Genomic DNA, 27,664 nt, shown 5'->3' with positions numbered 1-27,664 from the left:
CCCTTAAAATATCTTGATAGCTATATATGAAGAGCATTCAAATTTAGCTTTCAGTCCCTCAGAACATCTGTCATATTGTAAAACTACTGGCCCAAGGGAACTGGGCAGTCACTAGGAGGACCAAGAACCACAGAGGTCCTTGCCAAAGCCAGCTGCCTAGGGACAACCCAATTGGTGGGCATATAATGTGGGCTACTGGCTGCCTTTACGGTCTGGACAAGCTGTGCTTGAGGAGGCTGAAGTTAACAGTCGTCTTCTCAGAGTACAGTGGTAACTTGGTTCTCAAACTTAATCCGTTCCGGAAGTCTGTTCCAAAACCATCGCGCACTTTCCCATAGAAAGTAACGCAAAATGGATTAATCCATCCCAGACTTTTAAAAACATCCCCTAAAACGGCAATTTAACATGAATTTTACTATCTAACGAGACCACTGATCCATAAAATGAAAACAATAAACAATGTACTGCAGCCACACAATCAATCAATCAGTAGCTAAACTCGGTTCCCCCCCGTCACAAAAACAAAACAAAAAGAGCCACAAAAACGCAAAATAAATAGCAAAAACAGACTCAAAATGGAAGCGTGGCACTCAAATCGGAAGTGTAACACTCAAAACGGAGCATGTTCAGCCTCCGAAAAAAGTTCACAAACTGGAACACTTACTTCCGGGTTTGCAGTGTTTGGGTTCCAAGTTGTTTGAGTACCAAGGCGTTTGAGAACCAAGGTTCCACTGTACAGTAAAACAGAGCTGGTAGTTGTCCAGTCATCCCTGCAGCTAGCGACTTTGTGTGGGGCTCAGAAGGAACTCTGAAGTTTATTCTCACAAGAGGCAGTGACGACGACCAGCTAGATGAGCCTTTGATCCCACAGGCTCTTGCGTTTTAAATGGCTGTGCAATAGATATAAACTGCTTAAAAGGTAAAAGGTAAAGAGACCCCTGACCATTAGGTCCAGTCGTGGCCAACTCTGGGGTTGCGGTGCTCCTCTTGCTTTATTGGCCGAGGGAGCCGGTGTACAGATTCCAGGTCATATGGCCAGCATGACTAAGCCGCTTCTGGCGAACCAGAGCAGTGCACATAAACGCCGTTTACCTTCCTGCCGGAGAGGTACCTATTTATCTACTTGCAGTTCATGCTTTCGAACTGCTAGGTTGGCAGGAGCAGGGACCGAGCAACGGGAGCTCACCCCGTCGCGGGGATTCGAACCGCCGACCTTCTGATCGGCAAGACCTAGGCTCTGTGGTTTAACCCAAAGCGCCACCCGCATCCCATAAACTGCTTAGTAACACGGAATTATGCAGAAAGACAGAATGATGGGAGACTGATAGCTAGCTAGCTAGCTAGCTGAAGGCTGTAAAAGGATTCTCTTGATACCTTAAATAGAATGGCTACCTAAGAAGCTAAAGGTATAAGGCAGGAATGGGATTCCTGGGAAGCAGCTGCCATCTGTTCTGGCCAGCAGTGCCAATGGTCAGCGTGATGATGGGAACTGTAGTACAACATTATCCGAAGGACCACAGGTTTTGTGATGTGAGAGGACAGGCAAAAAAGAGGGAAGAGAAAGGACCCAGAAAAGTCACACAGAGACAAATCAAAACAGACGTTTTAATAGCAGCACCAAGACAGGTGTCAACAGAGGTTTCAGCTCCCTGAGGAATGACTTGGATCAGAAAAACGTAACACACAAGCTGCTGTCACAGCAATAGGTCTTAAGACCAGTGGCTACGGAAGCAGAAGCAGCCACCCCCTGCCATCTCTCTAGCCTGTTCACCCCTGCAAAATCCAGTACAAACACACTTTGTCAAGGCAACAAAGGAAGCTTTGCTTACAAAATATGCTGCTCTGGGTCACAACAAGATCTGTTGATATGTTTGGGTTTCACAGAACTGAATTAAGAGATACAGGGCTGCAGACCTCTAGCGGTAAATTAATTAAATTAGACCTACAAATTGTCCTGTGTGCTGTGGTTGCAAGGCAAATGAATTATATTTTATGCTGAGAGTTAGGGTTTGTTTTGGAACACCCTATTCTTTAAAAGGGGTTTTCTGAAATAGCTTTGTTTGTCAAATGTTTGGGCACCAAGATGTACATGCTAAGGTTGGGGAGCTTTTCGCAGAGGAAGCCTAATTTTAAAGAGGTGCAGCAATTGTTCCAGCCGCTACTTCCTTTCCAAAACCATCAGGCACACAGAGCAGCAAAATTGTTCTTCACTTGCAAGGAAAGAGAAGTACAACTGCAGCCAAGATGTTTGCAGACTGGAAAGGCCCCAGTGACGTGACTGGAAGCGGAATTCGCTCATTAAAATATATATATATACCAGATTATCCAAAGACATGCGACGTCCAATCCATGCCAATCCTTTTCCCACCCACCACACAGTCTTAACCTAGGAGGAAAAATAAACTACAGTGGTACCTCCGGTTGCGGATGGGATCCGTTCAGGAGCTCCGGTTGGATCCTGAGGTTTTTGCAACTGGAGGTCCCTGTTCTGCGCATGCGGCGAAACCCAGAAAAATACTTTCGGGTTTGCTGCATGCGTATCCCGAAGGATACGTAACCAGAGGTGCTTGTAAGTAGAGGTACCACTGTACTGGTTTATTTGGCAACAGGACTCATGGGGCAGTTTTGCTGCAATGGCAGGGTGATGTTCCATTCTTGTAGCTCTCTGCTTATCGGACTGCGTTGGGGAAGAAAGGCAGCAGCACGTCCATGCCATGAACTATTGGAAACCCCTACGCTTTAGATGCAGTTCACTTCACAGAATCCCATAGAAACATGAAATTTTAACCCCGACCAACCCAAAATACTACATCTCCCAAGGGCCTGGAGAAAAGGCCGTGTCAAAATGAAGTTTGCCTGCTGTTCTGTGCTGCTGGTAGAGGAGCTGGAGTACTGTCACTTCAAAAAAGAAAAAAAGGCAATGTAGATCATACAAAGTCACTCATGCGCTAAAGATGAAAGGCACATACCTTTGTAACCAAGACTCAAAAGAAACCTGATTTGATGTATTTCTGTGGTTTGGGGCCTTGTACTTAAGATATACTGATGTGACCTTTTTTTCTGACATGGCAAAATGGAAGCAGCCTCCAAGAAGACACAGCCTCACTTGAATAGTTTGGATCTGATTCAGCAATGCATTATCGACTTGGTGTCATGTTTATATGAATCTCCAGAGGCAGATGGTTTGTGCGGCAAACAGGCCTCCTGTTGTCGTCTAAAAGCAGCAGTCACATTCAACAGAATGATTTCCAGAAAGGTAATTCAGTCCATCTAGAAATGATGTAACTTTCCCGCTGTGATCCTCAAGTCAAGTCGTTCACAGAAACCATTTGGTTTTGATGCTGAAAGTTTCTCATTATTATTCCAAATACAGTTTTTAAAAAACAAATGTCTTGCTTTATATATCCAAACCATGCTTTCAAGGTAGGAAGTTCAGCAAGCTGCCGAGTTCTCTTCCCAAACACAAGTCGGGGTGTTTATCCCCACGTGCCCTGCGACAGGGACTGGCAGCTAGTCTCCAAAAATCCACAAAACGTTCACACCAGATAAGCCAAGATTGACCCGCCTGCAAAAAATAGTTGATGCATTTCATATCAAGACATGCAAGTTATACCATTCATAATTAAATAAGAAGTTTAAAATGTTAAAGTCTCACTTGAAGCTGATGCATCGGGAGCAGGGTTAAGCTAAATCCCTCCATTCGATAACCACTCTATAGAAATATTGCTACTGATACACAGAAGCCAATTCTAATGTCCGTGCTTATTTGATTAACTGGGCTTCATTCTCATACTCCCACTTACTGTATGTGGCCACAGACTAAGTCCCTCATTAGCAAGGTTTGTTCGTCAAGCCTCCACCCCAATACGTGCACATGCCAGCAATAATAATTATAAATGGGGGCCACTCCAGCTCATTTTCAGTCCTTCTTACTAAATATTTCCACCTGCCATCCCTCCACACTCTATTGGCTAGTAACTGTTCTCTTCCCATTAATTTGATTTTGAATTGATTTTAGAATGAATTGATTTTAGAATGTATTTCAATTAACTGACTGTGATTTTATGTAAACTGTGCTATTTTTACTGTTGTTAGCCATTCTGAGCCCAGCTTTGGCTGGGGAGGGCGGGATATAAATAGCATTTTATTATTATTATTTTATTAGTATTAGTATTATTATTCCACCACTCTCCCCCTCACCCTCAATGTGATGTGATAACCTCTCTTCTGGCAGGGAGCAGTTCACTTCTCCTTGTTTAGGGACATAGGAAGATGCCTTATGCTATTGCTGCCAGACTATTGGGTCCATATACAGTGGTAGCTCGGGTTGCATATGCTTCAGGTTACAGGCTCTGCTAACCCAGAAATAGTGCTTCAGGTTGAGCTTCAGGATGAGAACAGAAATCGCGTGGCGGCAGCGGGAGGCCCCATTAGCTAAAGTGGTGCTTCAGGTTAAGAACAGTTCCAGGTTAAGAACGGACCTCTGGAACGAATTAAGTACGTAACCAGAGGTACCACTGTATCTTGGTACTGTCCACACTGACCGAGAGAAGCTATTCAGTGGACATTCCCAGCCCAGTGTTGGGTTCAGCAATACGCAGAATGCCATACCTACCCAAGCATCCCAGATTCTTTAGTCTTTATGATGTACAGGAACATTAGCAAGGTGTGGAACAAGTTGTTTCTGCCCTAAATTGAAAGACAAAAGGGGTCCGAGTGAACAGGAGGGGGGGGTCACGTGACAAAGACTAAGACTAAGCATGAGGGGCTGTTGCCCTCAGTATGTTGCCGGATTGCAATACTGGAATCGCTTGCACCTCTGTAAGACCACCATGCACACACCTGGTTGGGTCAGCTGAGAATCTAGTGCACAATACATTATCTCCGAGAAAGCGGCTATACTTTTGGATAGCTCAGATGTGAACTGTTTTTCTCCCTTGAAGCTTCCTAAGTATCCTATACATTAAATGTGAGCTAATTCCCAGGAATGCGGGCCCTTATGCAGTTGAGGCTGTACCATCCACATCCAAGAGGGAGGGGTCAGCAGGTCCCTCAGGGAAGCCCCAAGGGCTGCAGAAGTAACCAAAAAATCTTAGGGGAAAATTACCTCTAAAACGCAGAGGTAGTTCAGCAGAGGCTGAAAACACACCGATGGGGACTATGCAAACTCAGTGACCGCAGAATGCTGGTTGACAATTAAGGGAAAGAAATGGAAAATTCAGGAGGGGAGCAGGAAATGTCATGAAGTAGCTTACAACATTAGTGATGTATGGAAGTGAGAGCTGGACCATAAAGAAGGCTGATCGCCAAAGAATTGATGCTTTTGAATTTTGGTGCTGGAGGAAACTCTGGAGAGTCCCATGGGCTGCAAGAAGATCAAACATCTCCATTCTGAAGGAAATGAGCCCTGAGTTCTCACTGAAAGGACAGATCCTGAAGCTGAGGCTCCAAGACTTTGGCCACCTCATGAGAAGAGAAGACTCCCTGAAAAGACCCTGATGTTGGGAAAGATGGAGGGCACAAGGAGAAGGGGATGACAGAGGACGAGATGGTGGGAAAGTGTTCTCTAAGAGTCCAGCATGAGTTTGACCAAACTGCAGGAGGCAGTGGAAGACAGGAGGGACTGGTGTGCTCTGGTCCAGGGGGGTCACAAAGAGTCGGACACGACTAAATGACTAAATAACAACAACAAAAAGCTTAGGAAAGGGAATCCTGAACTCCAGTACTCCATACCACAACATTTTGTTGCAAGGATTGTCACTTATAATGAAGGGTAACTGGCAAGCCTCGTTAATAGAGACGACCAGTACTTTGCTCCCTTCTCCCAGCCACAGATGCATCACCATGCTGCGAGGAAGACAGGTGACGGCTCAACAGGTGTGTGGAGACTGATGCCACGGAAATATCCTGTACAGCAGGCGGCTCATATCCCCACCCACTGGACGCTTCCCTAGCAGTTTTGGAACACCACCCAATTTCTTCTGCGCTGCTCCGCTGTCCCGGAGGCATCAATGGGGAAGTTGCTGCATTCCTACCTTTGGTAGACTGTAGACTTGTCGCTGGTAAATAAGTTCATAGTGGGGAGGGTTGACGCTACTCTGGTAGATGCAAAACAAGTTCTCGTTGGAGACGTCTGTGAACAAGAAGTTCATATTTTGCCTTGATTAACGGAGTTATTTGGCTGATGACAAGTGGTAAAAGGTAAAGGGACCCCTGACCATTAGGTCCAGTCATGACCGATTCTGGGGTTGCGGCGCTCATCTCGCTTTATTGGCCGAGGGAGCCGGCGTACAGCTTCTGGGTCATGTGGCCAGCAGGACTAAGCCGCTTCTGGCGAACCAGAGCAGCGCACGGAAACGCCATTTATCTTCCCGCTGGAGCAGTACCTATTTATCTACTTGCACTTTGACGTGCTTTTGAACTGCTAGGTTGGCAGGAGCTGGGGCCGAGCAACGGGAGCTCACCCCATTGTGGGGATTTGAACTGCCGACCTTCTGATCAGTAAGTCCTAGGCTCTGTGGTTTAACCCACAGCGCCACCCGCATCCCTTGATGACAAGTGGTAGAGGGAGGGAAATAATATCCAGCCATTTCCCCTTCGCCCCCCCCAAACAACTCTGCAAAACCTCAGGAGCAGATGGGGGTAGGCTTTGGGGGGGGGAAGAATGGCTGAAAATGACTTTTCTCCCCGGTCCACTGATGGTGGCCTTACTGTCAGCTGAGCATCACCACTGGATACAACCCTGTGTGTTTGTTTATATAAAGTAAGATAATGCTACTCAACCCATAGCTTGTGGGAGACTGCTGGATGTATCTAAAGGCCATACTCAAAAAGTTTTATGAGGCTCGAAGATGCATTTAGAGCTCCATGTACACAGAGGCATCCCTGCTTGTGTGGAGTTTCCTCTGTTCTCATGATCAACCATCACCAATGAGTGAGGGCAAAACACCGCCCCACCCAGTTCATAAAATGCTATAAGAGCCCCATTACCTGGCTTATCAGGCATTTGGATGAAATGTTGGGAGGTGAATGTTTTGCCATCGGGATATTTTGGATGAGGTGGTAGCCTGGAGTCAAGGTATGTGCAGAACACGTGCATGATAATCTGAAGAAAGAGAAAGAAACGCATTTTCCTCACCATCACTGGCAAGAAAATATCCCCAGAATAAGCCATAAATTCACTCTTCTTCTTAATACAAAACACAACCCTGTTCCCAGGCAACTGAATAAAGAATGGCATGAGTATGACCCTTACTAGCAAATACTTATATAGAAGCAAAAGTATACTAAGCAATCACTGTATTTTTCGCTCTATAAGACGCACCAGACCACAAGACGCACCTAGTTTTTGGAGGAGGAAAACAAGAAAAAAAAATATTCTGAATCTCAGAAGCCAGAAGAGCAAGAGGGATCGCTGCGCAATGAAAGCAGCAATCCCTCTTGCTGTTCCGGCTTCTGTTGCTAGCTGCGCAGCCTGCATTTGCTCCATAAGACGCACACACATTTCCCCTTACTTTGGGGGAGGGAAAAAGTGAGTCTTATAGACCCAAAAAATACGGTAAGTGCATCTCTCTCTCTCTCTCAGCTTGCCGGGATGCACTGAAGAAGGCAGAGGGAAATGAAATCCACATTCAACCAAGCTGGGACAGAGCCAAACAAACTCCTTAATGTCTGCTAACGGCTTACTGTGTTTGCGTCACTTCAAAACAATTTTATTCTAGTGCTTTGAGAAAGTGTAGAACTAGTTAAAAAATTTCAAAGTCAGTCCAATACAGGCAACCTAGCAATCAGCTCAGATCCAAACAGAAAAGTTCATACAAATGTCATACGTTTCATGTAACCTTGTTTAAGCACAAGAGGACTAAAATTAATGGTATATAACCCCTGCTTCTGAGTACTGCAATCTACGTTCCCATCTAATTCTTAGCACTGTTGCTGAGCCACAGAACATTAATGGAATATATTCAGGGCAGACAACACACAAGACTTACGGCAGAGTCTGTGGGCAAATCAGTATCCCATTTCCGTGCTTTGAAGTCTCCGCCCCGATTCCACCGGAAAGAGCTCATGCACCCTCCTTGAGAAAGCTCTGTGGGTTGGCAGAATTGTGCAGTACGTTATTTGGGGGCAGAACTGGAGGAAGGTTAACAAAAGAGATTCCATTCCTGGAGCTTCAGTACCATTCAATGACTGAAAGAGGCAGTTCTAAAAGAGGGCTGCTCCCTTCAACACCTGTTTGTCCAGCGTTCATCAACCTGGTGCCCTCTAGATGTTTTGAACGATGGTGCTGACGGGAGTTGTAGGGAGCCAAGTTGGCAAAAGCTGGTTTAGAATGATATACCTGAAGGAGCGTCTCCACCCCCATCGTTCTGCCCGGACGCTGAGGTCCAGTGCCGAGGGCCTTCTGGGGGTTCCCTCATTGCAAGAAGCCAAGTTACAGGGAACCAGGCAGAGGGCCTTCTTGGTGGTGGCACCCGCCCTGTGGGACGCCCTCCCACCAGATGTCAAAGAGATAAACAACTACCAGACTTTTAGAAGACATCTGAAGGCAGCCCTTTTTAGGGAATCTTTTAATATTTGATGTATCACAGTATTTTAATATTCTTTTGGAAGCCGCCCAGAGTGGCTGGGGAAACCCAGCCAGATGGGCGGGGTATTAATAATAATAATAATAATAATAATAATAATAATAATAATTACTTCCATGTGACAGCCCTTGATTTATTTGAAGACATCTGAAGGCAGCCATGTTCAGGGAAGCTTTTAATGTTTAATAGACTATTGTATTTTAATATTCGGTTGGAAGCCGCCCAGAGTGGCTGGGGAAACCCAGCCAAATGGGTGGGGTATAAATAATAAATACATTTTTTAATTATTATTATTATTTCATTTGATTTCAGCCTGTGGAAACCTTCATCGGGATCACCATTAAGTGCTATAATGCCAATCTGTAATACAGTGGTGCCCCGCAAGACGAATGCCCCGCAAGACGGAAAACTCGCTAGACGAAAGAGTTTTGCGTTTTGGAGGTGCTTCGCAAAACGAATCTCCTATGGGCTTGCTTCGCAAGACGACAATGTCTTGCGAGTTCCTGCTGGTTTTTTCCCCTCCCCCCCCCTTTCCTAAGCCGCTTATCAGCTGATCCGATCAGCAGATAAGCCTCTAAAAGCCGCTAATAGTGCTAATCCGCTAATCTGTCAATGGGCTTGCTTCGCAAGACGAAAAAACCGCTAGACGAAGGGAATCACAGAACGGATTCTTTTCGTCTTGCAAGGCACCACTGTATTGTTGTTTGAAACTCAAGACCCTCCTACTGCCTTAGCAGAGGCCAAAGTGCAGAGGCCCTGCTGATGCAATAGCAGCTTGCTGAAAACCAATGCTATTTATACCTAGCGTAAAAAAGCCCCAAAATGCACACCAGCACCTTGACTCTTTACCTTTGATCCTTTCAACCAAATATTCCTGGTTTGGCGTAAGGTCCAGGTACTGAACTATTGTATTCAGTGTGGGAATGAGTGGAGCTTTAACCAGGGCTGCTTGCTTCAGACTGCTGATGCTGGCATCTGCAAAAACAAAAGGCCATGAGCCCGCCAGACAGGAAAAGCCCCAAAAGTTCTAAGAGAAGTCACGATAAGGGCTGCTCACTTCCTTTTATTTAATCTACAAGGTTATGTTCTGCTACCCACAAACATGCAAATTTATCTGTACACTGTCCCAGTAGATCACAACAACCTGACCCGACTCTGCCTCTAAATATAAACAAATGTGGCGTCCAAAGGGTGTTCCCAGATATTACCAAGTGGTAAAAATAACGAGCTATTTCCCCTATTTCACCTTCAACAGGAGATAACAGGCCACAAGTTTTATGTAAGTCAACGTACCTCCAATTTGCAACTCTGGGCACCCCATTCTCCGCATCTGAGTGCTCACGGACTCAATCTCCTGAACGAGGGGCACTAAAATTGTTTCATTGATCCACTAAATGGCAGAAAGAAAGAAAGAAAGAAAGAAAGAAAGAAAGAAAGAAAGACAGAAAGAAAGAAAGAAAGAAAGAAAGGTAAGCTGAACTGAACTGCGTCTTGGGCTTTCAAGCCATTTCAGTTTGTCCCACACAGCAATCTGTCAGCCATCCCTCCTTAGCTTAATTTGACTATTTATCCCCCACATCAAACAAGAAGTCACCTGTTTGATTTCAAAGGCCAGTGGCAGAACTCACGTTTCTGAATTTAGCAGTCCAGGAGTCCATGTGGTCTAGAAGTTGCCTACTCATTGACACTCTTGCCCAAACCTGAATGGGAAAAGAAGACGGTCTCAGTATGTCAACTCAGTCCAGTCCTTGTATGATTATTATTATTTACATCCTTGAAACATAGTAAGCAAGTTATAAAGTCGCAAGTCTTTTAAACTTTTTATTTTATCTATACCCCGCTCATTTAAAAACAAAATAAACCATCAAACAATAATAACAACCAGATCAAATACAAAAAAGTCACAATCGCTTTAAAATAAACAACTTATATCAAACAAAGCAGTATCAATAACCCATTAGAGTCTAATAGTAAACAACTATTACTACTCCCAAATGCACGCTCCAATGCAATTTTACTCTGAATTCAGTCTTCCAGTCCCAATGGAGTTCACTATTAAGTACATAGATTTGCCACTAACATGTACAGTGGTACCTCGGGTTACATACGCTTCAGGTTACATATGCTTCAGGTTACAGACTCCGCTAACCCAGAAATAGTACTTTGCTTCAGGATGCGAACAGAAATTATGCAGCGGCGGTGCAGTGGCAGCAGCGGGAGTCCCCATTAGCTAAAGTGGTGCTTCAGGTTAAGAACAGTTTCAGGTTAAGAACGGACCTCCGGAACGAATTAAGTACTTAACCCGAGGTACCACTGTAATGACTCCAGAGCACTGGTCTTCAGCTGGTGGGTTGGGACCTGAACTAAGGTGAATAGCACTAAAGGTAAAGGGACCCCTGACCATTAGGTCCAGTCGTGGCCGACTCTGGGGTTGCGGCGCTCATCTCGCTTTATTGGCCAAGGGAGCCGGCATACAGCTTCCGGGTCATGGGACCAGCATGACTAAGCCGCTTCTGGCGAACCAGAGCAGCGCACGGAAACGCCGTTTACCTTCCCGCCGGAGCGGTACCTATTTATCTACTGGCACTTTGATGTGCTTTTGAACTGCTAGGTTGGCAGGAGCAGGGACCGAGCAACGGGAGCTCACCCCATCACAGGGATTAGAACTGCTGACCTTCTGATCGGCAAGCCCCAGGCTCTGTGGTTTAACCCATAGCGCCACCCGCATAGCACTAACACCATATAAATATATTGAGGGAAGTAGGGGGGTCCCCAAAAGCATGTTTGGGTTAAATGTGGGCCTGGATGTGAAAAGGTTGAAGACTGATGTTCTGGAGGTGCCATTCAGAAGGAAGCAATTCCCTACTGCCCTGATGCCAATTTCCGTTTACCTCTTCAGCGACCTGCTTGGAGCTCAACTCAGCTTCATCTTTGTGGGCCGATGGGGCTTGGGACCTGCAGGCAGGTTGGTACTGGAATTTCCTGAGCATCTGGGCATAGTCTGCCATGGACCGGCTGTAGTTCCAAAAGGTTGGGCTGCTAGAAGGAGAACTGGAATCTGTGCTCCCTGTAAAAGGTAAAGGACCCCTGGACAGTTAATTCAGTCAAAGGCAACTATGGGGTTGCGGCACTCATCTGGCTTTCAGGCTGAGGGAGCCAGCGTTTGTCCACAGACAGCTTTCCGGGTCATGTGGCCAGCATGACTAAACCTCTTCTGGTGCAATGGAACCCCGTGACAGAAACCAGACTACACAGAAATGCCGTTTTTACCTTCCTGCTGGAGCGGTACCTATTTATCTACTTGCACTGGTGTGCTTTTGAACTGCTAGGTTGCAGAAGCTGGGACAGAGCAACAGAAGCTCACTCCGTCACGGGGATTCGAACCACCAACCTTCTGATCAGCAAGCCCAAGAGGCTCAGTGGTTTAGACCACAGCGCCACCGTGTGCTCCCTGTAATTATCCAACCACAAGCATGCAAAAGAAATTATGGGAAGAAGAAGAGTTTGGATTTGATATCCCACTTTATCACTACCCAAAGGAGTCTCAAAGCAGCTAACATTCTCCTTTCCCTTCCTCCCCCCAAGAAACATTCTGTGAGGTGAGTGAGGCTGAGAGACTTCAGAGAAGTGTGACTAGCCCAAGGTCACCCAGCAGCTGCATGTGGAGGAGCGGGGAAGCGAACTCAGTCCCCCAGATTACAAATCTACTGGCTACGGGAATCTACAAATCTACGGGAACTGGCTGGCAAGGCTTTCATAGCTATGGACATACACGAATACTCCATCAGGTGGGGCCAAAGACATTATTTACGTGGAGAATTGCTTACCCAGCTGAACTCTGTGCAGCTTCTCCTCCTCGCTTCGAAGGAAATTGTCCAGAGACCTGAGGTCCGTCATATAGTCTTCCTTGCCGGTAGGGGAGTTGTATACAGTTGGCGAAGAGCGATACCGTGACCTCATTCCACTGCTATCCATTGGGCCGATGCTGGTGGGGTACGGTGAAGTGCTTGGGGAAGGGCTAAAAGGGGGGACCTGGGCAAAACAAAATGGAATATACAGATGATAGATAGATAGATGATAGATAATTTATTATGGTCGGGGACCAGCTTATAAAACACACTTGGGGGTACAGTCCCAAAAGGAAAACAAACAATTAAAACAATGTACAACAATAAATTTAAATTTTATAAATGCGATAAGCATATAGACACTTAAAACTTTAAGATAAACTACTGCAGAGAGCTGACCCAGAGTTACCCATGGAACAATGTTTGGGGATTTTCTTAACGAACTAGTTTGAGTTGGGAGATGGTCTGCGCCTACAGATCTGTACACAGAATCTGGCGACCATCCGGGTCGTCTTCTGATCTTTGCCAAACAGGAAAAGGTCGAATTTTTGCTTTTCTGGGAGGTCAGCAAGCCTCACCAGTAGGGGATCAATGGTCTTACGACGTGCCTCTTCATAAAAGGGACATCTAAAGAACAAGTGATCTGGGCTTCCTATCTCCCTGGAATATACTGGGACTCCCATCACGTGGATGAGTGATCTCTCCCCATTTATTTTCCATCAGAGAGCTGCAAAGTTGTTGTTGTTTTTTTAAAAAAGAAACATTAACTTTTGTTCATGCCTCTGGCACTTGGCCCAAAGGGGGTACAAAAGCAGGGGAAATCTGCGTTGCAACAGGGTAAGTTCATGTCATCTGAGGCAGTTGAAATCAAAGCCAAGTTGGAGCAGGGAAGGGGCCCTGAGCGCTCACTGGAAGGACAGATCCTGAAGCTGAGGCTCCAAGACTTTGGCCACCTCATGAGAAGAGAAGACTCCCTGGAAAAGACCCAGATGTTGGGAAAGATGGAGGGCACAAGGAGAAGGAGACGACAGAGGACAAGATAGTTGGACAGTGTTCTCGAAGCTACCAGCATGAGTTTGACCAAACTGCGGGAGGCAGTGGAAGACAGGAGTGCCTGGTGTGCTCTGGTTCAGGGGGTCACGAAGAGTCGGACACGACTAAACAACAACAAAAGTATTATAGGAGAAGACACTATTGAGAAAGCTCTGTACCTTGCTATAGCAGCTGCCTGGGGAGTAGCTCATAGCAGCACTGTAAGAACCAGAGCTGCTACCCGACAGAGCTTGGAGCTGAGGGCTGTAGCCGGACATGCAGCTGGAGGCAAATTTTGGGCTGGCACTAGGCGAGCGGGAAGGGCTGTAACTCAGCACACTCTGCCCCTGGATGGGAGGAGAAGGCGTCAAAGGAGGAGTTTTCTTTGGCGTCAGCTCACGGGGTGGAGTAGTCTGGACAGCTGAAATTGAAATTTTTAAATATATTTTTAAGCTTTAGAAAGTTTCTGCACCTTTACACAGCCCAACAGGAAAACAACAAGAATCCCCCAACAGCATATGAATCAATCTGGCTAACCTGATTCAAAAATACACACTCACACCCCGCTCACACACAAATACAGTGGTGCCCCGCAAGACGAATGCCTCGCAAGACGGAAAACTCACTAGACGAAAGAGTTTTCTGTTTTGGAGGTGCTTCAAAAAACGAATTTCCTATGGGCTTGCTTCGCAAGACGACAATGTCTTGTGAGTTTCTGCTGGTTTTTTTCCCTTTCCCCCCCCTTTTTCTAAGCCGCTAAGCCGCTTATCAGATGATCCGATCAGCAGATAAGCCGCTAAAAGCCGCTAATAGCGCTAATCCGCCAATAGGCTTGCTTCGCAAGACGAAAAAACCGCTAGACGAAGAGAATCACAGAACGGATTCTTTTCGTCTTGCGAGGCACCACTGTACAATTCTCACTACAGCCAACCAAAGACAACCAATCACACCCTAAGCCATACCCAACCTCTCTCACCACCAAGGAAATACAACAAGTGAACAGTAAGAGAACCCATACAAGTAACCCTGACACAACCCCTCACACAAAGTAGAATAATAGAAGCATAACCATACCACACCACTCGCCCCTTTCTTCTTCATCTTCCTAATTATTTAAACCAATTCATAAACCAAGAACTTATACACTCACCATTAATAATGAAATATACAGTATGTTGTAGATATTTTTCCACATTTATTATGCTATTTTTGTGATATACAATTAACATGAGAAAACTTGTTATGTTTATTGGTAAAACATTATTCTTATTTATAAAACCTAATAAAAAAAGAAAAGAAAGAAAGCTTCTGCACATCCCACAGGATCGTATATATATGTCAAGGAACTCAGCCATTTTATTTGCTTTTTAAATTTTCTGCTCTTCGTGGTGTGCGTTGCAGAGAAAGCTTGGCGGGCGACAACAGGCTCCTGGCAGCACACCAAGCACAGCTACATGTAAGATCAGGTAAAAAGGTAAAGGGACCCCTGACCATTAGGTCCAGTCGTGGCCGATTCTGGGGTTGCGGCACTCATCTTGCTTTACTGGCCGAGGGAGCCGGCGTACAGCTTCCCGGTCATGTGGCCAGCATGACTAAGCCGCTTCTGGCGAACCAGAGCAGCGCACGGAAACGCCGTTTACCTTCCCGCTGGAGCGGTACCTATTTATCTACTTGCACTTTGACGTGCTTTTGAACTGCTAGGTTGGCAGGAGCAGGGACCGAGCAACGGGAGCTCACCCCGTCGCGGGGATTCAAACCGCCAACCTTCTGATTGGCAAGTCCTAGGCTCTGTGGTTTAACCCACAGCGCCACCCACATCCCATGAGATCAGGTACTCCCACCCTATTGCCTTCCCCTTGCCCTCCTCAACAAGATGATCTGTCAAATACATGACTCTCCCCATAGAAAATATCAACTACACACCACTTTCATTGTGTCAGTATTTGCACGGGTGCTCCAAATGTTTTGAATAAGTTACTTGAATTGCAGTTTTGTTTTTAAATCTGCATTCCTACCTGCATTCTGCAACCCCAGGAGGGTCTGCTGTCCAGGACTCATCACCAAGCTGGTTGGGGCCATAGTATATTTAAAATACCTCCAGAAGTCAAATAAGGCATTAAGGCTGAACAAAGACGCAAATGCAAGTTCTAGAACAAAACAGAAGATTACAATGAGAGTTTGTGAACGGCATGAGACTGGTCACAATTTACACAGCCAGCCACTCATCGCTTTTATCGTACGAAAGATGCTGGTTTCACCAGGTAATCGGGATTATCGAAATATTAGAACAATCAAGAAATTCAGTACGAAAAGTTTCGGTCTGTAGCAGGAAAGGTACATGGAAATTCCAATCTCACTGAATTTATGCAGTTGCCTGGCAACCAGAGCAGTCAAGGGCAATTAATACTTTATAATTTGTCACATATATATGCACTTAGCAACTCACAGAAATGGTCTAACTAGAGTTAGCACCAGTCACAGATGATGGCTCTTGTAATGCTGAACTATTTTTAAGGGAACAAAGGGGAAGAAATTTGCACCACCGAGGTGGGAGGGGGGAGGCTGGAGTGGGGAGAGGTGCAGCCCTGAAGCTAACTCCTGAAACACAGACCAGAGATTGCAGGAAGCTAGTGTTGTGGTCTGCACCTGAACATGTTTACTCAACAGGGATAGAACCTAGACAGAGGGATAAGCAAGCATGGGGACAGCAAGGTGGCTTTAAACCCTACAATACACCTATCTTTAAATATCTGCAGGGATGTCAAATGGAGCAAGTTTTTCCCCTGCTCCAGAGAGGAGGACTCAAACCAGTGGACTCAAAACTACAAGAAAGTTGTAGTTCGGCTAAACATTAGGAAAAACTTCCAGACGGTAAAAGCTGTTCAGCAGTGGAATGGACTCCCTCGGTGGGGGGGGGGACGACTCTCCCTTATGAGGTTTTCAAACAGAGGCTGGATGGCCATCTGCCAGGGATTCTTTAGCTGCGATGACAACACTGCAGAGGGTTGGGCTAGATGACCCTTGTGGGGCCCTTCAAACTCTACAATTCTATGAAAAAACGAAACCCAGAGAATCCCCTCCTCACTTACTTTTTCTCTCCCTAAAGGCATAAATGCAGAGACATCCCCAGTCCATTCAACCAACTTCTACATTTTTCTGGAGTTTCAAAGTACTTACCAACATACCATAGTAACCAGCATGAAATGCTATAATAGGAACTGATTAGTTTTCCAGACCTGGGGGGGCGGGAAGAGGGAGACAAAAGTCATTCATAGCCCCACAGCATGGAAGCACCAACTACTTTTCAGTGATTCACAATAAATAGCTCACTCCCCGTGATGAAGGTACAATGGAGAGACAACAAGTTCCCCCAGGATGAACTTTATGGCTGGATTTCCAGCACCTCACAGTGACCTCCCCGATTCTCTCCTCCAAATCTGAGCTATGAGAGATTTGTGTCTTCCACCCAACAGTCATCTGCCAAAGCAGAGCAGACACATTTACTCATTAATAACCCCTTTAAAATTGAATAGCATTTTAGAGCGTCAGAAAGCACTTCCACGAACATTCTCTCTGTCATTTTTAAAACAGCCAAATACAACAGCTCAATATCACCATCCCCTGTGTGGCTGACACCAAGAGAAAGAGACTTGAAATCCTTTATGAATTCATGGGAGAAGCGGTGAACATTTATCTCACTGATGACTATGGGCCACAAGAAACCATCAGCAAGGTTGCAGAATGAAGTTGGGGTGTTTGCCTCTCTTACATTTCAGTATAAATCATGCCAGCCATGGACAAGTTCAGAAGTCCCCATGCCAAGACAACTTTCTTTGCTTCAGTTTCTTTCCTCATCTCGATGGTTCTGTCAATGAGGGAAGCAGCTGGACCTTGTTCCCCCTTCATCGTCTGGAAAGAGCAGAGGGACAGTTAGTTATATGAGAACATTTACTTAACGTTCAAAGAAATTTCAGTGCTAATTCAACTGCACCTTCTCCTGTTTACCCCAGGGTTGCCCAAAGCTGTGCGACCAGATGTCCCCTTCTTCCCTCAAAATCTTCTCAAGATGGTCTCTCAGCCTTCTACAGCAGATGGAGGGAGCCAATGGGGGCTGCTGGGAGAGGAAAGGGAAGTGCCACTATACAAGAGGAATTCCTTTCATAGAATTGTAGAGTTGGAAAGCACCAACCCTTTGCAATGCAGGAATCGCAGCTATTACACTTGCAGATGGGCACTGTGGGATATCAGTTGTGCTTCCTTTAAAAGGTAAAGGTAAAGGGACCCCTGACAGTTAAGTCCAATCGCGGATGACTCTGGGGTTGTGGCGCTCATCTCGCTTTATTGGCCGAGGGAGCCGGCGTACAGCTTCTGGGTCATGTGGCCAGCATGACTAAGCCGCTTCTGGCGAAACCAGAGCAGCGCACAGAAATGCCGTTTACCTTCCTGCTGGAGCGGTACCTATTTATCTACTTGCACTTTCATGTGTTTTCGAACTGCTAGGTTGGCAGGAGCAGGGACCAAGCAACAGGAGCTCACCCCGTTGCGGGGATTCGAACCGCCGACCTTCTGATCGCCAAGCCCTAGGCTTTGTGGTTTAGACCACAGCGCCACCAGCATCCTTTACCTTTAGCCAAATTTTATATTGCAAGCTCCTCTCCTTGCATTCTGCACACTGATGAAGCCATATAAATAAGTAGTAAAGAGAACACACTGAACTAAATATAAAGCTCCTTTTTACAGTAAGCAAACATTATAGGTGCACTTCAGTTGTTTGACGTCAGGGACTTAAAAGGGCCTTAGCCCACCAGTGACTTCCCAGCAACATTACAAGGGGCTCTGCTCTGCCCCCAGTGTTAATTTTGTACCTTTGTCTTATTCCAATTGTCTTAATGCCATTTATAGAAATGCATTCATGGATTAAATTTTGTTTCTATTGAACACCACACCGCCATGTGATCTTCAGAAGGAGGGTGGCATGCAAATTTAATAAACAACAATAGCAACATTAAGTTATTGGGCAGCTAATGAACACATTAAGTATTATTATTATTAGTTGCTTTACAGAAGGGAAAAAGCATTGAAACAAAATGGAACAGTAAAAAATACAAGCAATTTAAAACCAGGAGAGTTTTAAAAGACAGAAAGATGCTTTCAACTGGAATCTTGGGGCACAGTTCCATGTAAATCATACACTCTTGTGATAATTATATAGTTATTTATACTCTGCTTCTCCCCCCCCCCTGGGAAATTTACAGATGAGAACAGCTAAAAACATGGGGGGGGGTGTCCTACAATTAAACACATACACAAGTTCTATTAAAACATAGCTGAGTTGGTCAGAGCGTGGTGCTAATAGCACCAAGGTTGCGGGTTTAGTCCTCGTATGGGATACCTGCCTATTCCTGCATTGCAGGGGGTTGGACTAGATGACCCCAAGGTCCCTTCCAACTCTACAATTCCACAATTCAAATAATTACAATAAAAACAGCATGCCGCCAGTCCCCTCATTAAAACAGTCGGGTCCCAAAAGAACGTTGGAACAGGAAGATCTCCACCTGCAAAGCGGAGGGAGGACAAGGAGGGAGCCAGGCTGGCTTCTCTTGGCAGGGAGTTCCACAGCCGCCTGGGAGAAGCCACCACCAAGAAGGCCCTCTCCCGCGTCCCCACTGAATGTGCCTGGGAGGGTGGCAGGATTGAGACCAGGCCCTCCCCTGGGCAGATTCCCATGAGGGGAACAGGGTCCCTCAGGCAACCTAAGCCTTATTAGCCCAAGCTGCCTCATAATGCCAGAGGGCCAGCCGGGCCCACACTTCCAGCTACAAGGAGGTGCCAGGGACTGATCCTGACACCGGCTGCGACCCGGGCAGTGAGAAATGGGGCGCCCCACGCGCTCCCCCCTGGGGCAGGGGCAGCCTGAGGCCCTCCAGGCGCTGCTGGACTACAACTCCCATCATGCCTAGCTACTGGCCGTGCTGGCTGAGGCTCATGGGAGTTGGAGTCCGGCAGCCTCTAGGGCCCCAGGGTGAACCGTTCCCGCCTCTGGGGGCCAACGGTAAACGGGGCCCCAGGGAGCGCATGCGCACCACTCACTCACCCCCCAATTCAAAGGCAGACCGACCCCCTCAACTTCCCCGCGCTCGTTTCCCCTCACTTACCCCGGCGGCTCCTCGCGCGGCTTCTTTTTTAAAGCGCGCGTGCGCAGCGGGGCCTGCTCCTTTTTAAAAAAAACCCTCAACCCTCTGACGACAGCAGAAGGGGATTGGCTCGTACCGATTGGAGGCGGGAGAAGACGGCGGAGGCGGGAGCTGTCGCCGGGGCGACGGAAGGGTGAAGGCGACGGTTGGCGGTTGCTCTCGCGCTCGGCTCCGATTGGGTCGCATCTGTTTCCCTCCCCGCCCCCATCTCGTCACGACGTGGCCCCTCCCCTCCCTCTATTAAGCCGGCCGGTCGCTTTCAAGTTTTGGCGGGAGAAACCGCTGAGGCGGAGCAAAGTTCTCTCAGTCTAGACGCCTCTCATTGTATTATTACTACTTAAAAAAAAAAAAATCTTTATTAATTTAAATTACACACATATACGAAGAATTTACAAAGAATTTAAAAACCTCATACTACAAAAAGAAAATTAAAGTAAAAAGAATTAAGAAAAAAGAGAAGAAAATACAGAAAAAAGAAAGAAGAAAAAGCAGATTTACGTGCATAAAAAACCTTAATCTTCCTAATTAATACTTAAATAAACACTTAAATAAAAAAGACCTCTGACAAAACGAGTCTTCCAATCATTCTCATTGTACTGTTTATACTGCCGGTTTTTTCACAGTTTTGTATTCCTTAATTTTGTTCCCCTCTACTCCGCCGACTGGACCACAAATATCTTCTAGCCCAACCCCCTGAAAATGCAGGAATCTTTTGTGGCGGCTCCCATCATATTTTTTTTAAAGTATTTTTAATAACCAATTTCAGTGTAACAATTTATCAGTCCTCATAATCAGTTACATTATTTCCCCCTCAACCCTCCCTCTCCCCCCCCCCCAGGACTTCCCTCAGCTCCCCTCCCTGATTTTTTTTACATATCTTGTTCTCTGCATGTTATAAAATGGTACATATCCTTGCTTTATCTATCATATGTTCCACTAATCAATTTGTGAATGTTTATTCAAAGCCTGCCAAAGAGTCCAGTTCATTTTGTTGTCTTTTTAGATAGTTTGTAAAAAGTTCCCATTCTTCCTTGAAGTCACAGTTGTCCTTTTCATGTAGTTTGTATATCAATTTGGCCAGTTCTGCATAACTCATCAATTTTTCTTGCCGCTGTTCTTTCGTTGGGATTTCCTCATTCTTCCATCCTTGTGCTAACAAGACTCTTGCCACTGTTGCAGCATACATAAATAAGTTCTTTATTTTTCTTGGCAGGTCCCGTCTTACAATCCCTAGCAAAAATGCTTCTGGTTTTTTTTTTTTACATATGTCAATTTAAACATTTATTTCAATTAATTATATATCATTTTCGAATTTTTAAAAACTTCTCTACATTCCCACCACATATGGTAAAAAGGTTCCCATCACTCTTAACAGCGTGCCATGCTGGGACTTGGGGACCCAACAACATCTGAAGAGCTCTCCGAGCCTGTGAGTGTCTGGAGGCGGTTGGAGGATGGATGGCGGCTAACAGATTGAGGTTGAATCCTGACAAGACAGAAGTACTGTTTTGGGGGGACGGGGGCGGGCGGGTCTGGGGGATTCCCTGGTCCTGAATGGGGTAACTGTGCCCCTGAAGGACCAGGTGCGTAGCCTGGGAGTCATTTTGGACTCACAGCTGTCCATGGAGGCGCAGGTCAATTCTGTTACGATATAGAAGCAATGCAGCTGCGAGCTGCTTGCTTGAAAACATCACATGATGTTGGGAAACAGAGGGCACCGGAATTAGCTCAGAGTGTAATATGAGCTGGACAGGAAGTGTTTGTTCTCTCGACTGCTGGAGTTTGAAGAGAGCAGTCATGTTTTTTGTAACGCTGCAAAGACAGAAATAAAGGCATGTAAATACGTTTCTGTCTATCTCTTTCCCCTGCCGGGGGGGGCAACAAAGGGGGAGTGTTCTTCTCACGCTGAGAAGGATCGCCTATCGCGACCTCTGCCTGGATCTTGCCGGGAAAGCAGACAGGGAGGTCAACAGGAGACCAAGCCGGGTGCCTGGGAGAGTTGCCAGCTTCTCCTGTTAAAGGCTTGATTTCCAACAAATTCTGTGTCCAGGGTAGCTGTTTACCAGCTCCATCTGGTACGCAGGATGAGACCCTACCTGCCCGCAGACTGTCTCACCAGAGTGCTGCATGCTCTGGTTATCTCCCACTTGGACTACTGCAATGCGCTCTACGTGGGGCTACCTTTGAAGGTGACCCAGAAACTACAACTAATTCAGAATGCGGCAGCCAGACTGGTGACTGGGAGCGGCTGCCGAGACCACATAACACCGGCCTTGAAAGACCTACACTGGCTCCCAGTATGTTTCCGAGCACAATTCAAAGTGTTGGCGCTGACCTTTAAAGCCCTCAACGGCCTCGGCTCAGTTTCCCTGAAGGAGCATCTCCACCCTCATTGTTCTGCCTGGACACTGAGGTCCAGCGCCAAGGGCCTTCTGGCGGTTCCCTCCCTGTGAGAAGTGAGGTTACAGGGAACCAGACAGAGGGCCTTCTTGGTGGTGGCACCCTCCCTTCAGATGTGAAAGAAATAAGCAGCTATCTTGTCTTTAAAGGAGATCTGAAGGCAGCCCTGCTTAGGGAAGTTTTTAATACTTGATGCTGTATTGTTTTTAACACTCGATTGGGAGCCGCCCAGAGTGGCTGGGGAAACTCAGCCAGATGGGCGGGGTATAAATAATTTATTATTATTATAAAATAAATGCGACAGACAAGCAAGCAAGCGTTCTCGATGACGTGCCAACAGCAATGGTCCAAATGAGAGTTTCTCTGAGCAGCAGCACCCTTCTCCCATTTCCTATCGCCACGGTTCTGAGAATGATGCGAGAAAAAGGTTCTGTTGGATCCTGGCTCACGGCTTGTGAGGCAAACTCTGGTCAACAATCAGTTGCCAGGGTACCATGTTGCCGCTGCCTCTTCAAACTCTTCACTTCCTCACCTGACATTTTGGCCCTTCGCGGTCCATGGCATTCCCCTTCCCATTCCTGTGGTGGATTTATTCACGTACCAGAGACCCCGTCGACACCGGCTCCCTGGAGGAATTTGAGTGCGAGGAGGAGGTGCCCGAGGAAGACGATGTCTGCTGGGCCCTGGGAGAAATTCTGCTTTATTACTGCCTGGCTGTGGCTGCTATAAGGATCATCTACATTGGTGCAGACTGGGTAATGAGTCTTTTATTAGCCGTATTCCTCTTGTGTGCGGCTGGAGGACAGAAGGGGAGCCCAAAGCGCTGTCTTGTTGAGCCTTTGGCTTCCAACAGTGGCCAGCTGGATGTCCAGAACTTTTATTTCCCTTCTCTTCCCTTCCCCTCCCCTTTTTATGAAGATCACCCGCTCTGAGGTAAAAGGTAAAGGAACCCCTGACCATTAGGTCCAGTCGTGGCCGACTCTGAGGTTGCGGCGCTCATCTTGCTTTACTGGCCGAGGGAGCCGGCGTACAGCTTCCGGGTCATGTGGCCAGCAGGACTAAGCCGCTTCTGGCAAACCAGAGCAGTGCATGGAAACGCTGTTTACCTTCCCGTCGGAGTGGTACCTATTTATCTAATTGCACTTGACGTGCTTTCGAACTGCTAGGTTGGCAGGAGCAGGGACTGAGCAACGGGAGCTCACCCTGTCGCAGGGATTTGAACCGCTGACCTTCTGATCGGCAAGTCCTAGGCTCTGTGGTTTAACCCACAGCGCCACCCGCGTCCCAATTAGTAGGACCAATTCAGCCGGCTAGCCCTGGGGATTATCTGATTGATTTTTGAGTGGAGGCGGTTGGAGGATGGATTGAGGTTGAATCCTGACAAGGTTCAAGAAGTATTGTTTTGGGGGGACAGGAGGTGGGCGGGTGTGGAGGACTCCCTGGTCCTGAATGCCTCACACACGGATCACGTTCGCAACCCGAGCATCCACTGTACACATATCAATAATGGAGGATAGTTCTGTCAATGGTTCCTAAATTATTCTAGCCAGGTGGAACCTCCATATCCAGGCACAGTGCAGCTCAGGATACCAGTTGCAGAGTAGCAACAATTTGAGCGCCGGTGGTGACGAGACACCCAATAATAATAATTATTATTATTTTTTATTTATACCCCACCCTTCCTGATTCAAAAACCGGGCTCAGGGCAGCTAACAACAAATTTAAAACACTTTAAAACACTTACCCGTATTTTTCGCTCTATAACACGCACCCGACCATAACATGCACGTAGTTTTTAGAGGAGGAAAATCCGTAGGCATGCCACCCGTAGGCATTTCCTCCATAACACGCACAGACATTTCCCCTTACTTTCTAGGAGGAAAAAAGTGAGTGTTATGGTGCAAAAAATACGGTAATTATAAGAGCAGCATAAAATATGGTATAAAAACATGAATAACAATAAAATCCCATATTTTCCGAGAACAGATCGTCCCGAAATGCGGTGGTGGAATTCAGCCATGCAAGAAGGTTAGATATACAAAAGGTAAATTTTAATTCATTTGCTGCAAAAAAAAAAAGCATTTCTTATTAAACAAAAGTCAAGGAGTAACTGGAAGTTTAAAAACAAGCTGCTGTTTGATTTGGAGGAGACAATTGCCACATACCCAACTGTCCTGTTTTAAGCAGGACATCCCGGAATCACAGAATCCTATCTTGAATGTTCAAAATAATTCTTTTAACCCATTACAGTATTGCTTTGTTCTTTTGTAAACTGCTTTGAGGGTTGTTTCTTTACCATCAAATGGTGTGTAAGCTGTAAGAAATATACTAAATAAGAATAGATCAAATTGTGAGGCAATGACTGAGAGCGTGTCGCTCTCCCCCCCCCCCAAACTGCAGAAGATCCAAGTTTATTGCGCAACAGGTTCAAGACGAGATTGAACAGCCAGAAAGGGGTGACATAAACTTTTGAAACTTCCCTCCATGTCCCAGAATACAGTGCAAAATACATCCCAGTTACATCATGAATACATTAAGAAGAGGTTGGGTTACACAGGATTAACATATGGAGGAGGGAGGGGGGAATATGCAGAGCTGGAGATATGCGCAGATAAGCACATCCTGAGTACCTGATGAGAAGACAATGGTCCATGTATGCATAGTCTGCCACCTGGCCTTGCCCGGAGGAAAGGCTTGGCAGAGTGATTTGACAGGATTAGGGTCTTGACACCTTGCTTGAGGGATTATGGAGGACAGGGGAGGTGTCATGGAGTCCTAGAGAAATTGAGCAAATTGGCACGCTGATTTTCTAGGAATTTTATAGATTTTAGTCCCTTTTGACATTGACAATTGGAAATAAATGGATATATTGTAGCGAAGAAGAAGGTGAAGAAGACATGCCCCCCCCTTCCGTATCAGTCCCCCATCGGAGATAGATTTGCATTAAAGTTCTGTAAGAACTTGCAAATCTTTTCTCCGCACCCTAAATCTCGGTGAAGGTAGGGGTACCCTGTGAGTGCGTGTCGCTCTTCACTGTCACCCAGTGAGTTTATAGTAGGCTGGGGATCAAGTACAAAACAGTGATCTATTTAATAGGCGGATTAAACTAGGGTTGCCATATCCAGACAGAAAAGTTGTTGAACTCTTTTTTGGGCAAAGCTGTTCCGATTTGTTTTTAATTTTTTTGCCAAAATTCTAAAACTTTTTTTTTTTTAGTTTAGGCCAAAGTTGTTTGACGTTTTTGAGTTATTTTAGGGATGTCCAACCGTTCGATTGATTGAACCAGTTTCTGATTTGATCCCAGAATGTCCCCTGCTGGGACGTCCCTGTTTTCACTGGAGAAATGGTGGAGGGCACGGAATAGGATGTCCCTCTTTTAATTGGAGATACGTTGGAGGGTATGGCAGCATGGTGGCGATGCTCTTTGAGAACCACTGAGCTCAGGCGAAAGTGGATGGCAGCCTTGCTATTTCTTCACCGCAAAAGTAACCCCCTCACCTCTCTCTCTCTCTCACCTGATGCCTGCTAGTGTTGTAAACAAAAATTGCCCTTTTCCCTTATGGGGTATCCATAGAATATTGAGAAGCAAAGCAGCTAGTAAGCTTGATCTTTATTGATCTGTTGCAACAGGGTCCTCACTCACCACACGCAGGAGGGAGGAGGGACCTAGAAAAATGGCATGCAAGGCCTTATAAAGACTTTTGAAATTGCCACCCTGTAGATCAAGACCACCCCTAGAAACATCATACATAATCACAGAAGGGGTGTAACCTAAGATCACCCCCCAGATACATCATACCTACATCACAGAAAAGGCGGTCTAAACAGAAATTTGAATATTGTTTTTCTCCTGTCCTTGTTTATCTCCTGTCTGGCAGGTTACTTGATTGGATTGCCTGGGGAGCCTGGCCATTAGTTTGTAGTGATAAATACTTAGTTCCTGGGCCAGGTCACAGGCTCACACCATATTCAAACACAGACATACCCTTAAGACAGGATTCGTGAACGGAAAGACAATGGGGAGGCTTTTCCACTTTGACCTTGCAGAGAAAACATTTGCTCAGTTTAGGAATCAAAATGGCTTCAGGTCTGTATTCCTGTGCTGATCTATGTATGTGCTTGGTTGGTACACTTATGAACATTTAACATATATCTAAGACCTCAAAATTTCTATCACAATATCCCCCCTTTGGGGCTAGAATTTTTCTTAAAATTTTTTGCCCCACAAATAATAACATGGTATGTTGTAAATTGATGCCTTTGTGTAAATATATAGGATGTCCCTCTTTTCATTGGAGATACGTTGGAGGGTATGGCAGCATGGTTGCGATGCTCTTTGAGAACCACTGAGCTCAGGCGAAAGTGGATGGCAGCCTTGCTATTTCTCCACCGCAAAAATAACCCCCTCGTCTCTCTCTCTCTCTCTCTCTCTCTCTCTCTCACCTGATACCTGCTAGGTTGCCAGGACCCCACCGACAGGTGTCAAGACAGCGTGTGCGGCATCCTGGGGTGCCTAAGGAAGCTGTTTACAGGAGAGTGTGACAGGGACGTCGACGAGGACGAGGCGTCCCCCAGTTCTCCTTCTCCCAGGAAGGAGACGAAGGAGTGCCTCTCCAAGCTCAGCCAGCAAACCTTCTGTGACAGCGACTCCGTGGGCACCTCGGAATCGCAGGTGTCCTCATGGAAAGGCAGCCAGACGGGCGATACGGACGGCAGCGCCTCCAGCATGAAAGGGAGGAAGATGGCGGTGAGACAGAGGAGCCCCAGGCGCGTGCCCTGGATGCCCGAGGAACCGTGTCCCCGCTGCAAAGCCAAGAGGACCAGGGAATGGCTGGCCCAGCACTTCTTTGACCCAGAGTGGTGTTCTCCAGGGAAGCGCAACTGATCCTGAGGGGAGTCCCTTCCGGGGAAGGGAGACAATGTCCACACACAACCCGCTTTCGGCCAGGCTTCCTTCAAGGGTTGTTGGCCTGGGCGAGGAGGGTGAGATGGGCGACTCGCACTTCTGAGAGGTGGCTGAGGGCTGAGTCGTGTCAATAAAGCTCCTATACCACATATGCCTGTTGTCTTTGTCCATGGAGTTTTCTTGGCAGGGATACTAGAGTGGCTTGCCGGTTCCTGCTCCGGGTGGATCACGTTTGGTCAAAACTCTCCACTATGACCTGTCCATCTTGGGTGGCCCTGCATAGCATAGCTCATAGCTTCTCTGAGTTATTCAAGCCCCTTCGCCACGACAAGGCAGTGATCCATGAAGGAGAATTATGAAGAATTATGATGCTTTTGTATTCTGGTGCTGGAGAGTCCATGGACTGCAAGATCAAACCTCTTCATTCTAAAGGAAATCAGCCCTGAGTGCTCACTGGAAGGACAGATCCTGAAGCTGAGGCTCCAATACTTTGGCCACCTCATGAGAAGAGAATACTCCCTGGAAAAGACCCTGATGTTGGGAAAGGTGGAGGGCACAAGGAGAAGGGGACGACAGAGGACGAAATGGTTGGACAGTGTTCTTGAAGCTACCAGCATGAGTTTGACCAAACTGCGGGAGGCAGTGGAAGACAGGAGTGCCTGGCGTGCTCTGGCCGAGGGGTTCACAAAGAGTTGG

The 27,664-nt window shown here is 46.5% G+C and overlaps 2 protein-coding genes across 2 annotated transcripts; one reads left to right on the top strand and one right to left on the bottom strand.

The window, feature by feature from the left end:
* Positions 1–1,591: 1,591 nt before the first annotated feature.
* TMEM209 (transmembrane protein 209) lies at positions 1,592–19,705 on the bottom strand. The gene is made up of 15 exons (XM_082239040.1): positions 19,624–19,705; positions 17,238–17,377; positions 16,646–16,704; positions 15,484–15,615; positions 13,648–13,889; positions 12,416–12,620; positions 11,480–11,655; positions 10,217–10,288; positions 9,882–9,978; positions 9,438–9,563; positions 7,992–8,089; positions 6,991–7,105; positions 6,036–6,133; positions 4,616–4,689; positions 1,592–3,565 (listed from the first exon to the last, which is right to left on the bottom strand). Exons 2-15 carry the CDS (start codon positions 17,372–17,374, stop codon positions 3,511–3,513), a joined length of 1,686 nt encoding a protein of 561 aa, XP_082095166.1. The 5' UTR covers positions 17,375–17,377; positions 19,624–19,705; the 3' UTR covers positions 1,592–3,510.
* Positions 19,706–22,488: 2,783 nt separating this feature from the next.
* SSMEM1 (serine rich single-pass membrane protein 1) lies at positions 22,489–27,117 on the top strand. The gene is made up of 3 exons (XM_082239308.1): positions 22,489–22,817; positions 24,049–24,106; positions 26,520–27,117. The coding sequence occupies exons 1-3, from the start codon at positions 22,620–22,622 to the stop codon at positions 26,945–26,947; spliced, it is 684 nt and encodes a 227-aa protein (XP_082095434.1). The 5' UTR covers positions 22,489–22,619; the 3' UTR covers positions 26,948–27,117.
* Positions 27,118–27,664: the final 547 nt, after the last annotated feature.

Source organism: Podarcis vaucheri (genome assembly GCF_965113315.1).
Source record: "Podarcis vaucheri genome assembly, chromosome: 10".
In the NCBI taxonomy this organism is placed as follows: domain Eukaryota; kingdom Metazoa; phylum Chordata; class Lepidosauria; order Squamata; family Lacertidae; genus Podarcis; species Podarcis vaucheri.
Note: the sequence above shows the minus strand (reverse complement) of the source record. Positions and strands in the feature narration are given on the sequence as shown.

Bases quoted from the DNA above. Each gene is read 5' to 3' on its own strand.
- SSMEM1 (XM_082239308.1), top strand. From the start codon at position 22,620: ATGGCATTCCCCTTCCCATTCCTGTGGTGGATTTATTCACGTACCAGA. The intron at 22,818-24,048 runs GTAATGAGTCTT...TTCCGAGAACAG, and splicing joins TCTACATTGGTGCAGACTGG to ATCGTCCCGAAATGCGGTGG. The intron at 24,107-26,519 runs GTAAATTTTAAT...GATACCTGCTAG, and splicing joins GAAGGTTAGATATACAAAAG to GTTGCCAGGACCCCACCGAC.
- TMEM209 (XM_082239040.1), bottom strand. From the start codon at position 17,374: ATGAAGGGGGAACAAGGTCCAGCTGCTTCCCTCATTGACAGAACCATC. The intron at 12,621-13,647 runs GTACAGAGCTTT...TGTTTTGCCCAG, and splicing joins CAGGCAGCTGCTATAGCAAG to GTCCCCCCTTTTAGCCCTTC. The intron at 4,690-6,035 runs GTAGGAATGCAG...CTTTCAATTTAG, and splicing joins AAGTCTACAGTCTACCAAAG to GGCAGAAACAACTTGTTCCA.